Source organism: Dicentrarchus labrax, unplaced genomic scaffold (assembly GCF_905237075.1).
Source record: "Dicentrarchus labrax unplaced genomic scaffold, dlabrax2021, whole genome shotgun sequence".
Taxonomy (NCBI): Eukaryota; Metazoa; Chordata; class Actinopteri; family Moronidae; genus Dicentrarchus; species Dicentrarchus labrax.
In genome coordinates this window covers 10,328,038-10,354,569 of record NW_026136722.1, presented here as the reverse complement: position 1 = coordinate 10,354,569, position 26,532 = coordinate 10,328,038, and the positions used below count along the sequence as shown (strand labels likewise).

Sequence of the window (26,532 nt, the reverse complement as noted above, 5' to 3'; positions counted from 1 at the left end):
TAAACACCTACTCAAAGAAAGGAAATATAAAAATCACCATCATTAATCCCAATCATTAGGAACAAGAGACAATTATATCACAAAAAACTACTGTAAATCTTTTCAGATCATTACTGTAAAACACATACAATGATGACAAATAAGACAAAAGTGACAAACCATGCAGATATAACCAAAGCTCCTCCTCCTGTCAGTCACTCTCAGTTTCAGTGTTGTATTAAATTGCTCCTCCAGCACCTCCTCTCCTCATCCTCCAAACCCTCTAATCTGTCAGCAGTAAGCTCACTTTCCAAGTTACAAGGCCATTCTCAGCACACACTGACAACATGCTGGGGACCCTCTGCACTCTCATCACTGCTCTAACATGTAAGGAGGCTGACTTACTGCAGCTTTGAGCTCATGTTGGATTCATCAGTCTGTGTGTTTCTCTTGACTCCATGTCATCTTGTTGTTTCCAGATGTGAGTGGTGTGACGGTGGTGACACAGAAGCCTCCTGTTGTGACGCTGAGGAAAGGAGAGACAGCCACCATGGATTGTTCGGCTATAGCTGGACCTCGCTGGTATAAACAGATTCCAGGAGGAGTTCCTCAGTTTATATTGAATTATTATCACAGCTGGAGTGCTGCAACCTATGGCTCTGGTTTCTCCTCTCCCAAATTCACACCTACTTACCAGTCACAATCAGATTATCGTTTGACCATCACCAATGTGGAGGAGGGAGACTCAGCAGTCTATTACTGTCAAACATGGGATGACTCTGTTAAAGAGTGGGTATCACAGTGATTTACACCAGGACAAAAACCTCCTTCCTGAATACTTCTGCTTTTTGAGACTCTTGCAAACATTGACTGAGGTGAAACCACCATAAACAATGATGCAAGTATTATTTTATTATTAACAGAAAATCTAGTGTTGTGAGTATTTTAAATTGAACTGGCGAATTCAGTGTAAAAACACTGATGACTGACAAGGAACAAAACTATTTGTGAAGCACTGAGTTTGTGTATGATAAGTTCATCAACAGGCCCACAGTTAATAAGAAAACAGTCATACCTGTCAGCTTAACAATGAACAAATAACTACCTTCGACCTTCACCCAACATTTTCCATGCTGGTTTTTTTTCTTCTTTTCAAAGCCTTTTAAGGTTTTCCTTAAGAAAACTCAACAGAAAAGAGGCAACAAAGCAACTTCATACATGACATAACCTCTGTCCATTTTATCTTTATTCACCCCAGGCCCCCACCTGACTGGACAGACAGAAATGTTAAAAAAAGACAGAAATATGTACTAAGACAAGAGAAGAAGATATGTTTTTAGATTTATCAGTATGGCAAGCTCAAAATGTAATACTATTTGCTGAACTTATATACAGCCTGAGGGGACTAATTTATGAATTGGTCATGTAAAGAACTGTTATCTTTTCCTTTTTCCAGCCCTGTCTGCAGCCTCAGTTGGATCAGGACTTTACAGTTTGTGACCATGACTGAATTAACCTGTTTAGGAGCAAACACTTGCTGTTGCAGCCCTGTACATGCTGCATTGCCTTTATTACACTATGACGCTGCCCTGACCTCCCTGTGAGAAAACAATGGTCACCCACGAGAAAATTTAATATTTTATTTAACATTTTAAATAATAAAACAAAAACTGAGTTGAGTATGAATATTTAGAAGAATAAAAAGGCTGAGATGCGACGTACACTCTTACACTCTGTCTAGAACATTGTTTACCTGTATAAGATACAACTTTTTGACATCTGTACAGTGAAAACTCAAAGACGATATATTTTATCATGCTATATTACAGTAATATAGGGAGATTAACGGAAATGCAGCTTTACCACAGTGATTCACGCTGTGACAAAAACCTCATTGATGTCCTCTTGAAAACATAATTTAAAACAATGATGTTCTGCAAAATATTGTAACCTTTACCAAGTTGCTGATAATTACTGTTAATCCAGGGCACATAGATAACACTTAATTTTGACTTTAATATGTATAGTTTATTCAGAAAAATTAGTTAATGTGCAATAAAAGCACACCAGAGAGATTACTATTGCTTTGCTTGGTTTTTGTTGCTTGCAGTAGTTCAGATGTTAGAAAATGAGAAAAAATGAAACATCCTCCGTCAATGAAGCGTCACCTCTCTACTTGTCCCTTTCTTCCTTCCCAGGACGCACCTGCAGGCCTCCTCTCCTTATTTATAGCTCCATGTAAATTAAGAGGTCAAGTGTCAGCTATCACTTGGTGACATATAATGTGTGTATGTCATGTACAGAGCCAAGACATATTTTAGGTTTATATATCTAGGTCTATATTTTAAGGCTATCCAATTTCCAATCTTGGAACTTATAATCATGATTTTTTTTTCTGTTACAGTAAATCGCAATCTGATATTTCAAAAATGCACCTTGAACTCTCAACTCAAACATGCAAGGGGTGTAATAAATGCAGAAAGTATAATTATCTGCACAGAACATATGAGACCTACAAGTCATTAATGTCACAAAATAAATTATTCAAAGCTCCTCCTCCTGTCAGTCACTCTCAGTTTCAGTGTTGTATTAAATTGCTCCTCCAGCACCTCCTCTCCTCATCCTCCAAACCCTCTAATCTGTCAGCAGTAAGCTCACTTTCCAAGTTACAAGGCCATTCTCAGCACACACTGACAACATGCTGGGGACCCTCTGCACTCTCATCACTGCTCTAACATGTAAGGAGGCTGACTTACTGCAGCTTTGAGCTCATGTTGGATTCATCAGTCTGTGTGTTTCTCTTGACTCCATGTCATCTTGTTGTTTCCAGGTGTGAGTGGTGTGACGGTGGTGACACAGAAGCCTCCTGTTGTGACGCAGAGGAAAGGAGAGACAGCCACCATGGACTGTAACCTGGGGACTGTTACTGGTGCAGGTGCTCGCTGGTATAAACAGATTCCAGGAGGAGTTCCTCAGTATGTGTTGAGGTTTTATCACAGCCATAGCTCTCCAAGCTATGGTTCTGGTTTCTCCTCTCCAAAGTTCACATCTACTCATCAGTCACAATCAGATTATCGTTTGATCATCAACAATGTGGAGGAGGGAGACTCAGCAGTCTATTACTGTCAAACATGGGACAGCTCTGTTAATGAGAATGTATCACAGTGATTTACACTGTGACAAAAACCTCCTCAATGAACACTTCTGCTTTTTGAATCTCTGGCACGTAAACTAATGTTCTCCATAACTACCCTACATAACACTTTGAAAATAAAAAAAATGTATTTCCTCAATCTATTCTTGAAAGATCAATTTAAAATAAACATTTACTTACTAATTTCTCTCAACTGAATATGAAGAAATATTTAAATTCAGTGTGTTTATTATTTGCACTAGACAGCAAAGTAAAAAATCTCCAATGAGTGTTATAGAAAGTTAAGCATAGAGACTATAAAGCCACTCTCAGATCTATGACTTTGATCTTAAATTGCACAGATTTATTCATACAGTCGGTGACAACATTTGCTTGAGGGGCCATTTTTCATTAGGTTCAATGGGTTTTAATGTATTTTCAGGAAGTGTGTCTGTTTGCTTCTATTTATTTGTAGATCTTTATTTTTGTTTGAGCAGCGAATAAACAACAATTATAATCGACTTCATCTATATATAGTAACCTGTTACTGTAATTGACTCCTGCTGTGTGATTGTATGTTTTTTTTTTTTACCCTTGTGTGAGTGAGGTGTACTTGTTGGGTTTGTCTGTCTGCTTGTTCCCTCCCCCCTTACCCTCTCTCTCTGTCTCCACTCACTTGTTGGTCACCCACAATCAAGCAGACCTGCCTTCAATCCAGACTGCACCTCACCACTATAAGAAGCCTTGCTGACATCCAGTCCCTGCCGGATTGTTGCACCACACACCGTATTTTGTGTGCCTTGCTTCAGCTCCTTTGAACTTTTTAGCCAGTGTAGTCTTTTGATTTCCAGCCTGCTTGCCAAGTTCTTATAACGGTTTCCTCTGCCACCAGATTCGCCTGTCTGCCAGCTCTCCACACCGGTTTACCTCTACCACCTTCACCCCTGGACTCAAACCCTAGCCTTCAGCCAGCCTCCAGATCACCCTTCACCAAACCAAAGACTTTGTGTTCACTACCACCAGTCTCAGACTGCTTTTGGGTTCAGCCTTAGAATCGTTACAGTTACATTCATCTCTTCGTCTTTCATCTTCATCCCAGCAATATTTGCTTTGTGCTCCATTGCACCATTGTATTCTTTACAGAAAGTCAGACTTGTCCATAGACATAGTATGCTGTTGTTCATTGTTGCTTCATACACTGGCATACAAAAACACACTTGGTCAAAAAAGCTAACTATTGTTGAACACAGCTGCTATACACACTACAAAGTCTTCCACATGAAATAGAACAGCACTTTATAAAGCACACTTGAAAGATAAGATATAAAATACGATATACCTTTATTAACCCCGCATAGGACAAATTGAAATTACACACAGCAGCACTGGGTGCAGTAAAAAGAGTACAGTGTACATAAATCTTATCACAATAAGAATATTACAAAATATAATATTAGAATTTTATATATATATATATATATATATATATATAAAATATAAAACTATAAATGAAAAATGTATACACTATATGCAATGTGCAAGTACAATGGTGTGCAAAATATTTTAAGCAGCTTGACAAAAAAAACTAAACTATACATGTGCAATTTAAGATAAATAATATAAGTTTAGTTGAATTAAATTGTACCACTGCTGAGATGATTAACGCTGATGCAAATGATATCAGCAGGGCTTCTAATAATAATAATAATTGAAAACAATTTTGAATGCTGAAACTCCTTCAACTTGAAGACAAAAATCAATTCGATGCAATAATAGCAAAAAAAAAAACAAAAAAACAGAACGACAAAATGTGTACAATAGCAACACAATCCAGTCACGTAAGAAACGTGAAGCAACAAAATACAGGTAAACAATACTGACTATAACCAGTTCTAGACACATGCAAAACAGCAAAAAGCCATGGCCCCCCTGAATCAAGAGCTGAAAAGACCCCACCCTCACCCCCAACTGGACCCCTCTCTTTACCCCAAAACTACAACAGCAATTTTTTGGTATAATATGACTTGCAGATATTCTTTGAAACACATACATTCTGTCATTTATTAATGAATGAGAACAGTGTTGAGTGTTGAAACTCCTCCTCCTCCACTTCTCCTCTCCTCAGTGTCTTTATAAGCTTCAGTCTCTCTTCTTCTCACACTCCAACCCTGCTCACCTCTCAGCTGGACAGTAAGGGACGTTTACACCACACACTGACAACATGCTGGGGACCCTCTGCACTCTCATCACTGCTCTAACATGTAAGATGTTCTTCTCATTCCTTTCATAGCCCATATTTTCACACAGAAACCTTTCACTCATGTATTTCTCTGTGTATGTTGACAGATGTTGATGCAGTAAAAGTGCTGACCCAGACGCCTGCTGTCCACACAGTTTCTACAGGACAAGAGGTTGTTCTCAACTGCAACATTGAGAGAGATGAAAACTATTATGTCAGGTGGTATAAACAGGTTCCTGGTGGAACTCCTCAGTATGTACTGAGATTTTACCATAGTAGCAGTTCACCCAGCTTTGGAACAGGATTCTCCTCAGACCGATTCAACTCTAAAGCCTCATCAAACATAGATTACCAGTTCATCATTAAGCGGGCAGAGACAGGAGACTCAGTTGTCTATTACTGTGAGACATGGGACAACTCTGCTAAGGATTACGTATCACAGTGATTTGCACTGTGACAAAAACCTCCTCACAAACTACTTCTGCTTTTTGAGTTTCTGACACACTGACTAATGCTCTCTATAACTACCCTACATAAGACTTTAAAAATAACTACAAACCAATTCCTTCAATCTAATCTTAAAGGTACATTTTACATCTTTACTTCCACCACTGAACATTAAGCAATAATTAATTCAGTGTTTGTTGTTTTCTGCTTTCCTTTTTGTTCTCATAACTTGCAGTAGACAGCACAGTGAAAAAACACCAATAAGAGATAAACAAAGATAACCATAAAGATTCATTCTTCAGCTTGGGATCAAATATATGTGATGAATTACTTCTGTTTGTGGTCTAACTGGGAGTTTGATAGCTTTGGGGTTTAATTGACCACAAACATCAGATACATCACGATAAGGCATCACATACTGTACATTTCTTTCAATGATTTTCTGGCAAACTAAAGAAATATAAAGCTGTTCCTGTATAGGCCATAAAACATCTATTTGGTGTGATCACAAAGCTTTATATTCATTTCTGTATTTTAATAATGTTTGTAGTCCAGTTTGTGGAAAAGTGGAGAGTTAGTACTGAATTAGGTCATAAGAAAAGAAGAAAATAAATCATATAATATATTTACACATAAGGCAGTAGGGTTGGTAGGACATCCAACAATGTCAACAAAAAACTGGGATAACAAGACAGAACATATATCCTGATGACTCCAAAATAACACAATACATTTATTATGTGTTTAACATTATCATAAGATTAAATTTAATTGTTTGAAGACAACTTTTGGCTGCACATAAGTTTGGCTGCACATAAGTTAAACATAAAATTACTCCAATACCACCCGTGCAGTCAATAACACCCATGTAAGTTCATCTGCATTGGTGACTGATGCACTTTGGAAGGAGAACACTTTCATTATGAACATTAAACTGAATTCACTGATGATATCTGGACTTTTAACATCTCCACCATGGAAACAAAAGGATGCAACAGAAGATTCAGAACCAGTCCTCAAGTCCAGCAGTGTTTCTGAATGTAAGCAGACTGATGAAGTGAATGAGATGTTGACAGTGAAAGTTGGTCTCAACAGGATGTTTCAGTTCCACTCCCCTCATTAGTGAGAGTCAGGAGGTTTTTGTACAGCCATGTATACAAACTGAATCACTGTGGTATTCGGACAAGGCACCAAGCTGATTGTGACAAGTAAGTTCCTTTTAACTGATTATAAAACAGGACAGATTTTCTGATTCTAATTATTAATATAAAATGATCATTATATGTGTTACTATGTTTTAAAAACATCAAATACATTATTAAATCATTAAAGGGTTGATGTTGTTTTCTCAGCTTTCATACAAAGCTGTTTTTGAAAAAAACTGAAAGTTTTTCAAATGTTTTATAAAAAGTTCAGTACAGTTATTTTCATAACATGTGACGTACTTCAAAATTACAAAACAATTCTAGCCCTGTTACATAATCTATTATGATAGCATTATAATATCAAAACTACACTGCTGAGAATCAGCACACTCAGAATTCAAATATCATTTTGTAAGTCACAGAAGGTGACTATCCAACAGCATATTTTGTTTGCTCTAAAAAATATGTTTTTAACTGCTTGTGAAGCAATAGTTATTAAGCAACTCCTTATCCAAATGTGTAGATTAGCTAATTATTATATAATGATTACTTTATTAACAAGTTAGTGAGGAACATGTTAGGAATGATTTGATAATTGAATAATCGTTAATAATTACTGCTCTAACAATTTATATATATGTATGTATATAATGATGAATTACAAAAGAACAGAGTGGGAGATAATATATTAATGACTCATTGGGAAATTATTAATTAGTAAATATCCACTTTACTTCGTTAGTAACCTAATTACTCAGTATTATGTATTTCTTTACTTGGGGTGCACAGAAACAGTAATTCATTTACATAGAATATAATATAATATAGAAATTTGTTCTTCACATGTTTCTGAATTAACTAATCATTGGCTCAAATTTGATAAGTTATTAATTAGTGACTATTTGTTCTTTAGTAGTTCCTCATTAATTCCTAATTTGTTGGCCTTGTAACTACTCAGAATGATCTGTCATTTTAATTGTTAATTTTTCTCAATGATTTTCTTTATAGTTATTTAATAAATGTCCTTCATGTATTTTCAGGCTCCAGCCTCTCTCCTCCTGTCCTGACAGTCTTCCCTCCGTCCAGCGCTGAGCTCCAGTCCAACACAGCCACTCTGGTCTGTCTGTCCATTTTGCCCAGTGGGTCTAAGGGTTTTGCAGATGTGAGCTGGGTGTCTGGTGGGAGTCCAGTGAGCAGTGGGATCTCTACCAGCACCGCTGTTCAGAAACCAGACCAGACTTTCCAAATCAGCAGCTATCTGGCCATCCAGACGTCAGACTGGAACATGGATAAAGTTTACACATGTAAAGTGTCTTTGGGCTCCCAGACTTCAGAGAAAAATATCAAGAAGTCAAACTGTCCCATTGAATAATAGCAGAGGAGCAGAATGACCATTTCTAATCTGCTTCTTTACTGTTTGTGCTGTTTGCTCATTACAAGGTTTACATGTTAGAAAAGATGTGTCTGCATGCTTGTAATAAATGTTGTGACAGTTAGGTGGAGGTGTTGTATCAGCTTTGCAACTGCTGCATTTTTCAAGATTCATTCAATAAAAAAATACAAAAAACTGTGAACTTTTTATTTGATTTATTGAAAACATAATTTGAAACAATAATGTTCTACACAATATTGTAACCTTTACCAAGTTACAGATATATTTATAATTCTTACTTGAATGTGTATATTTAAATTCAGAAAACTACGTTGTCATTACATGTTAATTTATAATAAAAGCACAACAGAGAGATTAATATTACGTTGCCTGCTTTTAGTTGCTTGCAGTAGTTCAGACGTTAGAAAAATCTGATCAAATGAGAAAATGAAACTTAGTTTTCATCCTCCGTCAGTGAAGCATCACCTCTCTACTCCTCCCTCTCTTCCTTCCCAGGATGCACCTGCAGGCCTCCTCTCCTTATTTATAGCTGCATGTAAATGAAGATGTCAAGGGTCAGCTATCACTTGGTGACATATAATGTGTATATCTTATCTACAGAGCCAAGACATATATTCTGCAAAAGATATCCACTTTCCAGACTTGGATATTATATAATGGTGATTTAATTCTGCAGTTAAGTTGCAGTAAATCTTTATCTGATATTTTGAAAATACACCTTGAACTAATTCCATTAATTAACAACTGGACACAGCAAAAATACACAACTCTAAAACGGATTTTCTCACATCATTAATTTCATAACGTTACTTTTATAAACAAACATGGAATGTAATAAACACATACATACAATTATCTGCACAGATATGAGACCTACAAGGCAGTGATGTCACAAAACATATCAAAATTATAAGGAGTATGCCGCTTTGAAATGAGTGAAATCTAGCAGTGTCATATGCAGACTGAAAGTATTTTATTTCCAAAGCTCCTCCTCCTGTCAGTCACTCTCAGTTTCAGTGTTGTATTAAATTGCTCCTCCAGCACCTCCTCTCCTCATCCTCCAAACCCTCTAATCTGTCAGCAGTACGCTCACTTTCCAAGTTACAAGGCCATTCTCAGCACACACTGACAACATGCTGGGGACCCTCTGCACTCTCATCACTGCTCTAACATGTAAGGAGGCTGACTTACTGCAGCTTTGAGCTCATGTTGGATTCATCAGTCTGTGTGTTTCTCTTGACTCCATGTCATCTTGTTGTTTCCAGGTGTGAGTGGTGTGACGGTGGTGACACAGAAGCCTCCTGTTGTGACGCAGAGGAAAGGAGAGACAGCCACCATGGACTGTAACCTGGGGACTGTTACTAACAGTGCTGCTCGCTGGTATAAACAGATTCCAGGAGGAGTTCCTCAGTATGTGTTGAGGTTTTATCACAGCAGTAGTTCTCCAAGCTATGGCTCTGGTTTCTCCTCTCCAAAGTTCACCTCTACTCATCAGTCACAATCAGATTATCGTTTGATCATCAACAATGTGGAGGAGGGAGACTCAGCAGTTTATCACTGTCAAACATGGGACAGCTCTGTCAGTGAGTATGTATCACAGTGATTTACACTGTGACAAAAACCTCCTCACTGAACACTTCTGCTTTTTGAGTCTTTAAACGTTTAAACTCTTTTATTGGATTCTCACATAAATCCTCAGATCATTCCTAGTGGTAGTTGTATACAATGTACAATGCAAACATGATATAAATGTTTCTTGTCACTCAATGATAAAACAATGAAGATAAAGAAAGTATGCAGCAGTCTCATTTGCTGATCTAAATTTAGGAAATGTAAAAAATCATTCTTGATATAAATCCTCTGCTGTAGTGATGATTATTACTTGTATTAAAACTGTAGTTGCATTTTTTTTCATAACCACGTTCAAAGATCATCTGGCAACCAAATCTCACAAAAACTAAAAGTGATTTCATGTACAGCTAAAACACAACCAGATGAAGATGTTTCATTCACCTGACAATATGTCATATTGAATATAGTGACTCTTCAGTGAGAGAAAATGAACTGAGACGAGAAATAAACAGCTTCATGAACTCTATACCCTGCTTATTACTGTTCTCGCATACTGTAATAAACAAAAGAAACTCATGGATAAAATAATATTCAGCAGGTGATCATATCAAGTTAATTTCTTGCTAATAACACAGCTTGTTTAAAAGACAAACAATTTATAGAAAGAGTAATAATTTTGATGAAAATAATATTAGAAGGATTCCAATAACAACAGGAACAACAAAAATATGACTTTCACTATCCATCAGGATTCATCTGAACAAACTGGATAAACACTCAACATCATAGCTTTGATATTGATAATTGAGAACTTAAACATTTGCATTTAAACCATGGGTAACACTTTATAATGAGTACACACTATAAAGCATTAGTTAAGCATGAATAAATAATGAATTCATCATTTATAACGCATGAATACACATTAGTATGTAGTTTATAAACACAGGTTGAAAGCTAACGTTAGCTTGTCAGCAGCTTCAGGTGCCGACCGGTACCGACCCGCCGCTGCTAGGCGCTCACCTCGCCCGGCTAGACGAGACTAGACTAGGTCGGCTTAGCCACCGCGGGCGGGTCGGTAACGGTAGTAACGTTACTAACATTAGTCGGGGAGCGAGGGCAAACACCTGCAGCTGCTGACAAGCTAAATTTAGCTTTCAACCATAATGTGTGCTACCAAACAAAGACACATACTCTCCACTAGAGCCGCTGACGGCCGCCGACTCCAATGTGCTTCTCCATGCTCCCCTTGGCTGCACTGTCAGAAACCTCTGAGAGTTAACGTAAATATGACGTAACATCACGTTGATGACGTGCTGAGAGCGGGAGCTCAACGTACACGTCCCAAACAGATAAGATCACAACAATAGCATGTCTTCATAAACCACCCTTGTTCGTCTTCATACAATATGTTGGGAAGTTGCAATAAATATCAATACAATATGTTCTATATCCCTTTGTGTTGTGTCTCTCCTTCGTCTGTTAAGATAACTGAACATTTTGTGAGTCTCGAGGCATTGTCAGCCTTTATATCTCATTTGTAAATGCTTAATAAGCCATAGATAGTGCTCACTTTAGATGAGCTCGCACAAAATACTTAATTAACGAGTAGTAAGTGCTTTGTAACTGTGAATTCCTGCATTAATAACTGTTTATAGGCCATCAGTAGAAAATGAATTTGTTGTGAGTTTTATAGAACATCTGCTAACACAGTCACTAATCATTAATACATGTCTGAATAGTGGATGTGCAAGTGCATGCAGAAATGTACAGTACAATGAAGAGTAGAACATTTATAACTGTGATTATAAACCACATAGTAATGACTATTTACAGCAGAATCAGGCTTTATAAATGATGGATTCAGTATTTACTAATCCATAACTAATGTGCTTATCAATGATGAATAAAACATTTTTAACTGTGTTTATAAACTACATAGGCTACTAATGTGTATTCATGCGTTATAAATGATGAATTCATTATTTATTCATGCTTAACTAATGCTTTATAGTGTGTACTCATTATAAAGTGTTACCAAACCGGGTAGTCTTCGTTATTGATTTCTTTTTTACTGGACCTATTTACAACATAGTCCGATTCAACATAAATAATAAATGAATGAAGGAGTGATTGAGTGTGGTCAGTCCTTAATGTAAAAATACAGAAAGTTCAAAGAGAACATTCATGTGATAACACAAGTGGATTTAATACTCAAAGGACATCAGCAGACTTCTAAAAGCAATGTGAAGAAATGTTTGTTATGAAACAGGACATTTCACATGAGTTATGCAAAACCTCCCATGCATGATTTTGTTGATTAATGAATGAAAGAGAATCTGAAAAAATCTGATTATTATTGAACAATGTTTACTGAACTTGATGTAACAGACAGCTGTGATAAAGCATGTACATGAAAACTAATGAAGATGTATTTAGTATGTGATTATATTTACTATTTCTTAAAACATGAAACAGAACAACACTTTATAAAGAACATTTGTACCACCACTGAGATCATTCACACTGATAAAAGGACATCGGCAGGCCTCCAGTTACATCAGGAACAATGACAAACACACTGATTTGTGGATATGATGTGAAACACATACATTCTGTCATTTATTAATGAATGAGAACAGTGTTGAAACTCCTCCTCCTCCACTTCTCCTCTCCTCAGTGTCTTTATAAGCTTCAGTCTCTCTTCTCCTCACACTCCAACCCTGCTCACCTCTCAGCTGGACAGTAAGGGACGTTTACACCACACACTGACAACATGCTGGGGACCCTCTGCACTCTCATCACTGCTCTAACATGTAAGGAGGCTGACTTACTGCAGCTTTGAGCTCATGTTGGATTCATCAGTCTGTGTGTTTCTCTTGACTCCATGTCATCTTGTTGTTTCCAGGTGTGAGTGGTGTGACGGTGGTGACACAGAAGCCTCCTGTTGTGACGCTGAGGAAAGGAGAGACAGCCACCATGGACTGTAACCTGGGGACTGTTATTAATACAGTTTACTGGTATAAACAGATTCCAGGAGGACTTCCACAGTTTGTATTATATTTTTATCACAGCTATAGCTCTCCCACCTATGGTTCTGGTTTCTCCTCTCCAAAGTTCACATCTACTCATCAGTCACAATCGGATTATCATTTGATCATCAACAATGTGGAGGAGGGAGACTCAGCAGTCTATTACTGTAAAACATGGGACAGCTCTGTCAATGAGTACGTATCACAGTGATTTACACTATGACAAAAACCTCCTCACTGAATACTTCTGCTTTTTATAGTCTCTGACACATCTTTTCTGGGAGTGAAACATTCAGCTAATGTTTTCTGTAACTTTCCCACTTATACATAAAGACATATCTTTAAACTTCTAAACTCTTTCATTGGATTCTCACATAAATCCTTCCTAGTGGTAGTTACATACATTACGCAATGCGTACATGCTATACATGTCTCTTGTCACTCATCGTGAATGAATCAAGTTAAAGAAAATGTGTCTCATTTGCTGATCCAACTTTAGGAAATGTAAAAAAAATCGTTCTTGATATAATTCTCTGCTGCAGTGATGATTATTACTTGTATTAAACTCTCTTCATGACCAGGTTAAAAGATCATCTGGCAACAAAATGTTACAAACATTGGTCAATATTAGACAGTTCACTTCTTCTTTGTATGAATGATTTTAATGTGTGCAGAGTCAAAACGTATATCCCGCAATAGTTATCTTTCCTTAAAATGCAAAATTCCCAAACTAAATAAAACAATCAAAAAATTATACACGATTGGTTTGGTGGATTTCAGTTTTTTGGATGCGAGCAGAGAACCAATTCAATGACAATGAAACTGCAGGAAGTCTTTTTCAAATCATGCTGTCATAATATTTTGGAGAAATTACCTATAGAGACACAAATGACCTTCACAGAAGATGAGAGACCAACAAATGCAGATATAACCAAAACTCAACCAAAAAGGAAACCTTGGTAAATGAAATAATATTCAGCAGGTGATCATATGAAGTTAATTTCTTGCTAACAACAAAGCTTAAGAGACAATCAATTTTAACAAAGACTAATAATATTGATTCCAATAACAACAGTAAACAAAAATATGACTTTCACTATCCATTGGGATTCATCTGAACAAACTGGATATACACTCAACATCATAGCTTTAATTTTTTGAGAACTTATAGAAGTGTTATAAACATGAAGTAAACATTTGCATTTACACCATGTTGTCTTCGTTATTGATGTCGTTTTTGCTAGACATAGATATAACATAGTCCAATTTAACATAAATTATAAATGAATGAAGGAGTGTTTGAGTGTGGTCAGTCCTTAATGTAAAAATACAGAAAGTTCAAAGAGAACATTCATGTGATAACACAAGTGGATTTAATACTCAAAGGACATCAGCAGACTTCTAAAAGCAATATGAAGAAATGTTTGTGAACAACACAAGTTATGAAACATGATATTTCAAATGAGTTATGCCAAGATGATTTTGTTGATTAATGAATGAAAGAAAATCATAAAAAAATCTGATTATTATTGAACAATGTTTACTGAACATACTGTAATAGACAGCTGTACCCAAAAACTAATGAAGATGTATTTAGTATGTGATTATATTTACTTTATTTCTTGCACATGAAACAGAACAGCACTTTAAAAAGAGCATTTGTACCACCACTGAGATTATTCACACTGATAAAAGGACATCGGCAGGTCTCCAGTTACATCAGGAACAATGACAAACACACTGATGTGTGGATATGATGTGAAACACATACATTCTGTCATTTATTAACGAATGAGAACAGTGTTGAGTGTTGAAACTCCTCCTCCTCCACTTCTCCTCTCCACAGTGTCTTTATAAGCTTCAGTCTCTCTTCTCCTCACACTCCAACCCTGCTCACCTCTCAGCTGGACAGTAAGGGACGTTTACACCACACACTGACAACATGCTGGGGACCCTCTGCACTCTCATCACTGCTCTAACATGTAAGATATTCTTCTCATTCCTTTTATAGCCCATATTTTCACACACAAACCTTTCACTCATGTATTTCTCTGTGTATGTCGACAGATGTTGATGCAGTAAAAGTGCTGACCCAGACGCCTGCTGTCCACACAGTTTCTACAGGACAAGAGGTTGTTCTCAACTGCAACATTGAGAGAGATGATGGAAATTATGTCAATTGGTATAAACAGGTTCCTGGTGGAACTCCTCAGTATGTACTGAGATTTTACCATAGTCACAGTTCACCCAGCTTTGGAACAGGATTCTCCTCAGACCGATTCAACTCTAAAGCCTCATCAAACATAGATTACCAGTTCATCATTAAGAGGGCAGAGGCAGGAGACTCTGCTGTCTATTACTGTGAGACATGGGACAACTCTGCTAAGGATTACGTATCACAGTGATTCACACTGTGACAAAAACCTCCTCACTGAATACTTCTGCTTTTTGAGTTTCTGACACATCAATAATGCTCCCTATAACTACCCTACATAAGGATTTAAAAATGACTAAAAAACAATTTCCACAATATAATCTTAAAAGATTAATTTTACATACATGTTAACTTCCACCACTGAACATTAAGAAGTAATTTATTCAGTGTTTGTTGTTTTCTGCTTTCCTTTTAGTTCTCTTAACTTGCACAGTGAAAAAACACCAATGAGAGATAAACAAAGATAAGCATAAAGATTCATTCTTCAGCTTGGGATCAAATATATGTGATGAATTACTTCTGTTTGTGGTCTAACTGGGAGTTTGATGGCTTTGGGGTTTAAATGACCACAAACATCAGAAACATCACAATGAGGCATCACATACTGTACATTTCTTTCAATGATTTTCTCAAAGACAAAAGGAATATAAAGCTGTTCCTGTATAGGCCATAAAACATACAAAATATGACATATGTCTTTCTTTTTCTATTTGGTGTGATCACAAAGCTTTAAATTCATTTCTGTATTTTAATAAAGTTTGTAGTCCAGTTTGTGAAAAAGTGGAGAGTTAGTACTTAATGAGGTCATAAGAAAAGAAGCAAATAAATGATATAATATATTTACACATAAGGCAGTGGGGTTGGTGGCACATCCAACGATGTCAACAAAAAATAAAGTAAATAATTATGTGTTATTACAAAATTAAATTTAATTGTTTGAAGACAACTTTTAGCTGCAACAAGTTGAACATAAAATGACTCTAATGCCATCCCTGTAGTCAATAACAACTATGCAAGTTTATCTGCATTGGTGACTGATGCGCTTTAAAGGAGAACAGTTTCATCATGAACATTTGACTGAATTCACTGATGATATCCGGACTTTTAACATCTCCACCATGAAAACAAAAGGATGCAACAGAAGATTCAGAACCAGTCCTCAAGTCCAGCAGTGTCTCTGAATGTAAGCAGACTGATGAAGTGAATGAGATGTTGACAGTGAAAGTTGGTCTCAACAGGATGTTTCAGTTCAACTCCCCTCATTAGTGAGAGTCAGGAGGTTTTTGTACAGCCATGTATACAAACTGAATCACTGTGGCATTCGGACAAGGCACCAAGCTGATTGTGACAAGTAAGTACCTTTTAACTGATTGTAAAACAGGATAGATTTTCTGATTGTAATTTGTACGAATAGAAAATTAATATTATATTTGTTACTATGTTTTAAAAACATTTAATACATTATTAAATCATTATAGGGTTGATGTTGTTTTCTCAGCTTTCATACCAAGCTGTTTTGGAAGAAAACTGAAAGTTTTTCAAATGTTTTATAAAAAGTTCAGTACAGTTATTTTCATAACTTGTGACGAACTTCAAAATTACAAAACAATTCTAGCCCTGTTACATAATCTATTATGATAGCATTATAATATCAGAACTACACTGCTGAGAATCAGCACACTCAGTATTCAAATATCATTTTGTAAGTCACAGAAGGTGACTATCCAACAGCATATTTTGTTTGCTCTAAAAAAAGATGTTTTTAACTGCTTGTGAAGCAATAGTTATTAAGCAACTCCTTATCCAAATGTGTAGATTAGCTAATTATTATATAATGATTACTTTATTAACAAGTTAGTGAGGAACATGTTAGGAATTATTTGATAATTGAATAATCGTTAATAATTACTGCTCTAACAATTTATATATATGTATGTATATAATGATGAATTACAAAAGAACAGACTGGGAGATAATATATTAATGACTCATTGGGAAGCAATTAATTAGTAAATATACACTTTACTTCGTTAGTAACCAAACTACTCAGTATTATGTATTACTTTACTTGGGGTGCACAGAAACAGTAATTCATTTACATAGGATATAATATAATATAGTAATTTGTTCCTCACATGTTTCTGAATTAACTCATCATTGGCTCAAATTTGATGAGTTATTAATTAGTGACTATTTGTTCTTTAGTAGTTCCTCATTAATTCCTAATTTGTTGGCCTTGTAACTACTCAGAATTATCTGTCCTTTATTTTTAATTTTTCTCAATGATTTGCTTTATAGTTATTTTAATGAATGTCCTTCATGTATTTTCAGGCTCCAGCCTCTCTCCTCCTGTCCTGACAGTCTTCCCTCCGTCCAGCGCTGAGCTCCAGTCCAACACAGCCACTCTGGTCTGTCTGTCCATTTTGCCCAGTGGGTCTAAGGGTTTTGCAGATGTGAGTTGGGTGTCTCTTGGGAGTCCAGTGAGCAGTGGGATCTCTACCAGCACCGCTGTTCAGAAACCAGACCAGACTTTCCAAATCAGCAGCTATCTGGCCATCCAGACGTCAGACTGGAACATGGATAAGGTTTACACATGTAAAGTGTCTTTGGGCTCCCAGACTTCAGAGAAAAACATCAAGAAGTCAAACTGTCCCGCTGAATAATAGCAGAGGAGCAGAATGACCATTTCTAATCTGCTTCTTTACTGTTTGTGCTGTTTGCTCATTACAAGGTTTACATGTTAGAAAAGATGTGTCTGCATGCTTGTAATAAATGTTGTGACAGTTAGGTGGAGGTTTTGTATCAGCTTTGCAACTGCTGCATTTTTCAAGATTCATTCAATAAAAAAATACAAAAAACTGTGAACAAAAAGTTTTTATATTTATTTGATTTATTGAAAACATAATTTGAAACAATAATGTTCTACACAATATTGTAACCTTTACCAAGTTACAGATATATTTATAATTCTTACTTGAATGTGTATATTTAAATTCTGAAAACTACATTATTATTAGATGTTAATTTACAATAAAAGAACAACAGAGAGATTAATAGTACGTTGCCTGCTTTTAGTTGCTTGCAGTAGTTCAGAGTTTAGAAAAATCTGATAAAATGAGAAAATGAAACTGAGTTCTCATCCTCCGTCAGTGAAGCATCACCTCTCTACTCCTCCCTCTCTTCCTCTCCAGGATGCACCTGCAGGCCTCCTCTCCTTATTTATAGCTGCATGTAAATGAAGAGGTCAAGGGGCAGCTATCACTTTGTGACATATAATGTGTGTATCTTATCTACAGAGCCAAGACATATATTCTGCAAAGGATATCCACTTTCCAGACTTGGATATTATATAATGGTGTTTTTATTTCTGAAGTTAAGTTGCAGTAAATCTTTATCTGATATTGTGAAAATACACCTTAAACTAATTCCATTAATTAACAACTGGACACAGCAAAAATACACAACTCTGAAACTGATTTTCTCACATCATTAATTTCATAACGGTACTTTTATAAACAAACATGGAATGTAATAAATACATACATACAATTATCTGCACAGATATGAGACCAACAAATCAGTAATGTCAGAAAACATATTATAAGGAGTATGCTGCTTTGAAATGAGTGAAATCTAGCAGTGTCATAAGCAGACTGAAAGTATTTTATTTCCAAAGCTCCTCCTCCTGTCAGTCACTCTCAGTTTCAGTGTTGTATTAAAATGCTCCTCCAGCACCTCCTCTCCTCATCCTCCAAACCCTCTAATCTGTCAGCAGTAAGCTCACTTTCCAAGTTACAAGGCCATTCTCAGCACACACTGACAACATGCTGGGGACCCTCTGCACTCTCATCACTGCTCTAACATGTAAGGAGGCTGACTTACTGCAGCTTTGAGCTCATGTTGGATTCATCAGTCTGTGTGTTTCTCTTGACTCCATGTCATCTTGTTGTTTCCAGGTGTGAGTGGTGTGACGGTGGTGACACAGAAGCCTCCTGTTGTGACGCTGAGGAAAGGAGAGACAGCCACCATAGACTGTAACCTGGGGACTGTTACTGATAGACGAGCTTGGTGGTATAAACAGATTCCAGGAGGAGTTCCTCAGTTTGTCTTATATTTTTATCACACCTTGAACAGTCCTGGCTATGGTTCTGGTTTCTCCTCTCCAAAGTTCACCTCTACTCATCAGTCACAATCAGATTATCGTTTGATCATCAACAATGTGGAGGAGGGAGACTCAGCAGTTTATTACTGTCAAACATGGGATGACTCTGTTAAAGAGTGGGTATCACAGTGATTTACACTGTGACAAAAACCTCCTCACTGAATACTTCTGCTTTTTTAAATCTCTTACATATTGACTTGGAATCAGCAAACAGTCAATGCTTTCTGTGTCCTTATGTATGTTGAAATTATGTTTTAAAACTCTGAACCCTTTTTCAGATCCTCACATAAATATTTAGAAGTACCTTAGTTACAGTCCTCTGTGATATGTACACCATTGTTACAAAATTATTGTTTACAATAAATTGAATGTTTCTTTCCATAAAAAATTCAAATAATAGACATTTTGCAACACTTTCAAATTTTCTGATCCAAATTCAAATAATGTGAAAACATATTTATTGATATAAATCCTCTGGTGCACATGTGATAATTATTATACCTAAATAACTTAATAGGCCCAAAGCTGATCTAGCAGACAGAAGTAGAAAAAGCAAAACAATGTGTTCAAGTGCAACTTAAACGGAACCAAATGAAAATACTACACTGATCTGTTCACATCACACATCATAGATTCACAGATTGATGATCTTCAATAAATTAACAACATGAGTGATTCTTAATATGGATCATGTTAAGTTATCTTTACTCGGGGGCGCGGTTATGGAGGCTTAGGGAGCAGACGCACGGTGCCGACCTCCGCTCACTAGCTTACTGAAATTAGCCTTCTACTGATTCTTTAGTGAAATAACTTGACACTATCCTTGCTTTTACAAGTGATTACACTCAAAGTGAGACCATGTCACCGAAAAAGGTCGAAGGAACAACGATGAGGGAGGATAAAAACCGGCTAGCTCCCGCACCGATCGCTAGCGGCAACGGTGGTGGGCTAGCTGACAACCCCCCACAATGGTTCATATCCGAGATGGAAAAGGGGATACAAAGGATTGAATCCGTGATTGAGGGACGTTTGACTAAACTTTCTGAAACGATGGAGAAAATTGCCAGTGAAAACGAAGCCATTGGGAACCGAGTCAAGTGCGTCGAGGGAAAACAGTGTGAGTTTGAAGACTCGCTAACTGCCTTGCAGTGTGAGCTGGACGACTACAGGAAAAACACAGAGAGTGAACTGAGAGAGCTGAGGGAACAACTGGACGACCAAGAAAACAGAGCCCGCAGGAAAAACCTGAGGCTGGTCGGCTGTAAATGTCTGATAAATTAATATTCTCCTACACAGTATTATTTTTATGTGTTAACAAGACATTGTAGTTCTACAGTGCCACCTTGTGGTCTGTTCTGCTTTTATTTTGAAAAGCGCCGTTTTCTTCTTCTTCTGATGTTTTTGTGACGCAAAACTTCCTGCTACTCTCTCTTCACAATGTGGTGTTCACGCATCGTCGGAGGAACGATAAAAACTTGTAAACACATTAGTTATTTATCATGTTCATCCATTTGAATCCCGTAAGGAAAGAGTTTACATTGTGATTTACTTTATTATTTTTGTATTATTCGTACCTGTTACTTCTAAGAGCTCCAAACTGTGAGGGTGTGTCGAGCTAGAGAGCATGCTAGCTGATGGCGGAAACTCTTTGATTAGCGCCCTTGGAGAGCGGAATGAGGTATGAAAAAATGTGGAGTGTGTATTTTTATCATATAGAATTTGTTTAAGGAAAAGAGAATGTCCTTACTTCATTTGTTCATGAGTTAATTGCATATGTTATCAGGATAAAAGCAATCGATTTTCTTTCTGTGAACAATCATAATATGTTGTATTTCATTTACAAGAAGTATGTGATACATTTGTCATAATAGTTTAAAAACATATTTCATTTCATATTTCATTATTAGTTAAAATGATTTGTATTGGGTATAAACATGATTAATATGTGAACATGATTTATGTGCGAATTATTTGTGAAACTACAGAGAAGCATTTTGTATTTCTTCTGTTTTATTCTGTAGTTTTCACGGTGTTCATGGTGCTTATGGTGCATGGTGCTCGCTGAGAGGAAGAAATAAATCGACACCCGTTTGAAACTCTCTGCGTCTTGATCAATAAATCCAAGGGGCCGCTACATCGGCTTCCCAGAAGGAGTGGAGGGGAAAGACACAGTGGCATTCATACAAGAATGGCTACCCAAGTTACTCGATATGGATGGGGAAACTTTTGAAGTGGAGCGTGCTCACAGATCTCTGTTACAACGCCCAGCAGACGGTGCCAGACCCCGCGCCATTGTGATCCGGCTCCTCCGCTTCTCTGACACGGTCAAGATCATCAACGCAGCCCGGGACAAAAGCTCACTGCAATACGGCAATTCGACTATCATGATTTTCAGAGATATGTCTACAGCCCTGTACAAAAAGAGGAAAGCCTTTGCTCCACTAAAACGGAGGCTCAAAGAAAAGAACATCACTTTCAGGCTACTACATCCAACCACCTTTTCAATGGATCTAGAGGGAGGACGACGCACCTTCACAACACCGCAAGCTGCTGAAAATTATTTGAGGAAATATCACCCGGACATGTTGCCCCAGGAATAACCATCTACCTGGACAGCCTGGACTAAACACCCTGATCCTGTTACATATCGTACCGGCGGGACTATTCTCCCGGAGGAGAGGGAATAAAGACAATGAGGGACGGAGAAGACTGCCTCTGGTCGCCCGGGAAGCTTCTCACCCGGCGCCTGGTTTGTATGGTCCTGCCTGGCCGGAGGATTTTAGTATTTATCCCAACCTTGTCCCTTCTACGTGGGACTGTTACTTTCTTGGGGGACTGACGGACGTTTCTCTCCCGCATCACAGCAGTCGAGATGTCAGGTTATTATGTGAGTTGTTAATTCACACCACGGATCCAGTATGTAAGTAGTTTACTAATGGGGAGTATACGTGCCCAAAAGGTTGTTTATAAAATACTCAAAAATGTAATAATCACCATGGACAACCTTGAAACCGTTATTATAAACTGCGAATTAATGTTGATCTTTTTTCCCCTCTCCTACTGTTAACTTGTTACAAGAATCGCTTTGTTTATTTTTTTTTTTACTACACTGTTGTGTTTATGTATGCCTGTTTGCACAAGTATACATATAAATACTACTTCTTTAATCTTACTATACATATTTGTGCAAAACAGAGAATAGTTGGTTAAATAGCTTATACTAAGTGGTGTTATCATGAGGAATTATTCCACACACTACAGTTAAATTGTGTTCTCACTTTAAATGATTGTGAATTTCTGTTATGAATACGGTTAAATGGCTAGTAGATTATTTAACTTTAAAGGAGGATTGGCTCCGTTTTACAATGCAGCAAGATAGGTTACAGCTGCATTAAAAAAGCGTCAGGAAGAATAGGGGCTTGGTACTTCCTCAGTTGGGGAGGAAGAGGGACAGGAAGGGGGCCTATAGGGTTTAGTTTGACTTTATTCACATTTCTTTCTTTCTTTTTCATTTCCATGTATACATCTTACATCTTACATATACATCTTCGTTGTACAAGAGATGGAAGTGTATCTCCTAGATGAGACAGCGGCCAGCTGCTCTAACTGGTTATATCCGACCTTACATTATTTTATGGGAGAACTAGATAAAGGAAATGACAGCTGCAGTTCTTAGATACTTGACATGGAATACCAATGGCATCAATGATTTGACGAAACGCAAGAAGGTACTTAATTTTCTGAGAAACCATAAAATAGACATAGCCCTACTACAGGAGACCCACCTAACGGATGCAGAGCATGCCAAACTGATACGTCAATGGCAGGGGCAGATCTTTTATTCCTCCTTCACATCCCAATCTCGAGGTGTGGCTACATTAATTGGTAAAAATGTTCCTCTACAGGTGGATAATGTTGAGAGAGACAAACAGGGAAGATACCTCATTCTTAAAGGCTCCATAGCAGGTGAATCTATCACACTAGTTAACGTTTATGGCCCAAATTATGATTGCCCTCAATTCTTCCAGAGTTTGTTTTTCACATTAATTTGCCCTGCTAGTGAACTCATTATATGTGGGGATATGAATTTAGTTTTGGATGCATCCAAAGATAGGTCTTCCTCAAACTCCAAAACTCACTCTCAGGCAGCTAAGACACTCAAAAAAGAAATGGCAGATTTCAAACTTGTAGATATATGGAGAGAAAGACATAAATTACTGCGTGAGTATTCTTTCTACTCACATGCTCATAAAAGCTATTCTAGAATTGACATTTTTCTTACTCATGCTGACAGAATCCATCTTATATCCTCATGTGAATATTTGGCCATGACTCACTCTGACCACGCCCCTCTCATGCTCCTGATGGCTCAAAAGACCACCACTTGTAATAGCAGACTATGGCGATACCCCACACACCTGCTTATTGACGCAGATTATATTACACTTATTAGAAACAAGATAGACAGCTTTCTTAGCATTAACAAAGGCACCGCTTCACCCACTGCTGTATGGGAATCCTTAAAAGCCTACTTGAGAGGTGAAACCATAAGTTATGCATCATGGAAAAGAAAACAATATATGCTGAAAACCTATTCACTTGAATCAGAGATTAGGAAACTTGAAAAGGAAAATTTTCAGACTCAAAATGAAAAGACTTCTCATCTGCTAAATAACAAAAGGACCGAATACAACACGCTAACCACTCGGGTGGTTGAAAATGCCATGGCCAGAACTAAGCAACAGTACTATGATCATGGGGATAAAAGTGGTAAATTATTAGCCTGGCAGATCCGAAAAGAGGAAAGCTCAAGATGCATTCCCTCAGTTAAAACCAAAGATGATGCCACAATAATCCATAATCCCAGACTTATTAATGAAACCTTTAAGGATTTCTATCTGGATTTATACTCCCCTCAGGGTGTAGATACTTGCAAAATGAATAACTTCTTTGAGGGTCTGGCCATTCCGGGGATGGCGGTGGAGACACGGGACAGTCTAGAGGCAGACATTACTAAGCAGGAAGTTTTAAATGCAATTGGGAAGCTTTCGGCAGGAAAATCGCCAGGGCCAGATGGATTTCCTATGGATTTTTATAAAGCCTTTACGTCTAGCATAATCTCACCGATGATGGAAATGTTTAAGCATGCAATTGAAATCCACCAATTACCTAAAACTTTAGATCAAGCTCTGATTACTGTTCTGCTAAAACCAGGCAAAGACCCAAAACTCTGTGGCTCCTATAGGCCCATAGCCCTCTTGTCATCAGAATATAAGATATTTACCAAGGTTATAGCTACCAGACTGGAGAAAGTGATCCCTAGTCTTATAACTAAGGACCAGACTGGCTTCATCCAAAACCGCTTTTCCTCTGATAACATTCGTAGGTTCCTTAATATTATTCACTGTGCAGAACAAATTGATATGCCTGTCATTGCCCTTTCCTTAGACGCCGAAAAGGCATTTGATCGTTTAGAATGGCCCTTTCTTTTCGCAGTTTTACAAAAATTTAACTTTGGCCCAAACTTGATACGAATGATACAGATGCTATATCTCAACCCATCGGCGATGATTCGAACAAATACTGATACCTCATCTCTCTTCCCTCTCTCACGGGGTACGCGCCAGGGCTGTCCCCTGTCTCCGCTCCTCTTCGCGCTGGCGGTTGAGCCGCTCGCAATTGCTATTAGAGCACACCCTGCCATAGAGGGCATTATGGTTGAAAATGAAAAACATATCATCTCGCTATATGCTGATGACATTATACTGTACTTGACTAATGTGGCGTCATCTCTCCCCGCCCTCTGCACCCTGTTAGATGAATATAGCTGCATTTCTGGGTACAAAATAAACAAACATAAAAGTATGGTAATGCCTCTAAACCCAGCTGCCCAAAGATTATCAAGGGGAAACATTTATTTTTATTGGGAGCCCTATAAGCTCTGTTATCTTGGTGTACAGGTACCCAATCAATTACATCAGATTTATTTTCTCAACTATGAACCCCTGCTCAAAAAGGTGGAAGCAGAGTTGGAAAGGTGGAAGTCTCTACCTATATCCCTAATTGGACGAATAAACTGTATAAAAATGAATGTTCTACCTAAATTTCTTTACCTATTTCAAGCGCTTCCAACTCCAATCCCCAAAACCTTTTTTAAAAATCTGGACAGACTGATTTCTAGATTCTTGTGGAATGGTAAAGTTCCCAGAGAAAAACTCAAAACCCTCTGTCGCCCCACTGAACAAGGAGGTCTAAACCTGCCTGACTTTCAATTATATTATTTGGCTGCTCAATCCAGAGCTGTTTGGACTTGGATAAAAAATTTAGAGCATCCTCCAGCCTGGAAACAGATCGAACAATCTCATACAGCAGAAATATTGTCAAGCATTCCATTTATTCACTCCTATCACAGTCAAAAAAAGGTAACTCAAAACCCAATGATAAAACACACATCCAAAATATGGCATGAAATCAGAGCAAAATTCCAAAGTGTCCGCGCAATATATAGGTCTACTCCATTTCATTTTAATCGTGTTCTACCTGGGGCACTGAGAGATGGCATTACCAGAGACTGGTATAACAGAGGCATATGTACATTTGGACATCTATATGAGCTCGATAATCTGAAATCCTTTGAACAACTGAGAACCTCTTTTGGGATCCCCTCGGCGCACTTTTTTAAGTTTCTACAAGTTAGAGAGTGCAGCAGGGTGGGAAACTTACCTCTTTAGAGGATTTTCAAGTAGAGAGTATGATACAAGACAAGCATAATCCTAAAGGCTTTTTATCCTATGCTTATAACAGACTCATGAGCCTGGCAGAAAACAAAACTCTTAATGTGAAAGTTAAGTGGGAAATGGACATTGATTATGCTTTCGAGGACTTTGAATGGGAAGAGATTTGTAAGAGCTCTCAATCATTCTCCTACAACAGTAGACACAAACTCTTGCAGTTTAATCTTATTCACAGGGTTTATCTGACACCTCAGCGCCTTCATAGGATAAGTAGTAGCTACTCGGAATACTGTCCCAGATGTAAGACTGAAGTAGGTACTCTTGTACATATGTTCTGGACATGCAGAAGTCTGGAGCAGTACTGGAGATCCATCTTGGACATAGTTAAAACAATTGTGGGGGTGGAAATCCCAACCAACCCACGACTGACACTATTGGGGGATCTATCAGTTTTGCCAATCAATGCGAGAGGTAATACTCG

General features: G+C 37.5%; 2 protein-coding genes and 1 long non-coding RNA gene across 49 annotated transcripts in view; 2 read left to right on the top strand and 1 right to left on the bottom strand.

Annotated features, from left to right (window-relative positions):
* Positions 1 to 200: 200 nt before the first annotated feature.
* On the top strand, positions 201 to 8,531 carry LOC127356147 (immunoglobulin lambda-1 light chain-like). 6 transcript variants are annotated; one of them, XM_051387670.1, is made up of 4 exons: positions 201 to 366; positions 2,810 to 3,139; positions 6,977 to 7,006; positions 7,984 to 8,531. In XM_051387670.1, exons 1-4 carry the CDS (start codon positions 327 to 329, stop codon positions 8,313 to 8,315), a joined length of 732 nt encoding a protein of 243 aa, XP_051243630.1. In that variant the 5' UTR covers positions 201 to 326; the 3' UTR covers positions 8,316 to 8,531. The 6 variants fall into 6 exon arrangements, with proteins under 6 accessions (XP_051243630.1, XP_051243635.1, XP_051243634.1 ...); XM_051387675.1 differs by lacking the exon at positions 2,810 to 3,139 and adding an exon at positions 459 to 776 and having other exon boundaries at positions 234 to 366; XM_051387674.1 differs by lacking the exon at positions 2,810 to 3,139 and adding an exon at positions 5,459 to 5,788 and having other exon boundaries at positions 235 to 366.
* The window catches only part of LOC127356150 (uncharacterized), a 27,478-nt gene continuing 9,459 nt past the window's right edge, over positions 8,514 to 26,532 (bottom strand). The window contains exons 3-4 of the long non-coding RNA XR_007881945.1: positions 9,528 to 9,818; positions 8,514 to 8,865 (exon numbers count right to left, since the gene is read on the bottom strand). This is a non-coding gene — a long non-coding RNA (uncharacterized LOC127356150). The remainder of the gene's footprint in view (positions 8,866 to 9,527; positions 9,819 to 26,532) is intronic.
* The window catches only part of LOC127356144 (immunoglobulin lambda-1 light chain-like), a 33,609-nt gene continuing 16,469 nt past the window's right edge, over positions 9,393 to 26,532 (top strand). For 3 of the 42 annotated variants that reach the window (XR_007881929.1, XR_007881944.1, XR_007881928.1), the window contains exon 1: positions 18,891 to 19,019. Coding sequence is in view for 1 of the 42 variants with exons in the window: in XM_051387667.1 (XP_051243627.1) it covers positions 9,470 to 9,509; positions 9,602 to 9,931 (370 nt within the window). In the remaining 41 variants the exon portion in view is untranslated. Of the gene's footprint in view, positions 9,510 to 9,601; positions 9,932 to 12,588; positions 12,725 to 12,816; positions 13,144 to 14,786; positions 14,923 to 15,007; positions 15,338 to 16,473; positions 16,507 to 17,486; positions 17,950 to 18,890; positions 19,020 to 19,111; positions 19,442 to 26,532 lie in introns of those variants that run through there. The other 39 variants (XR_007881907.1, XR_007881908.1, XR_007881936.1 and 36 more) reach the window with 38 other exon arrangements.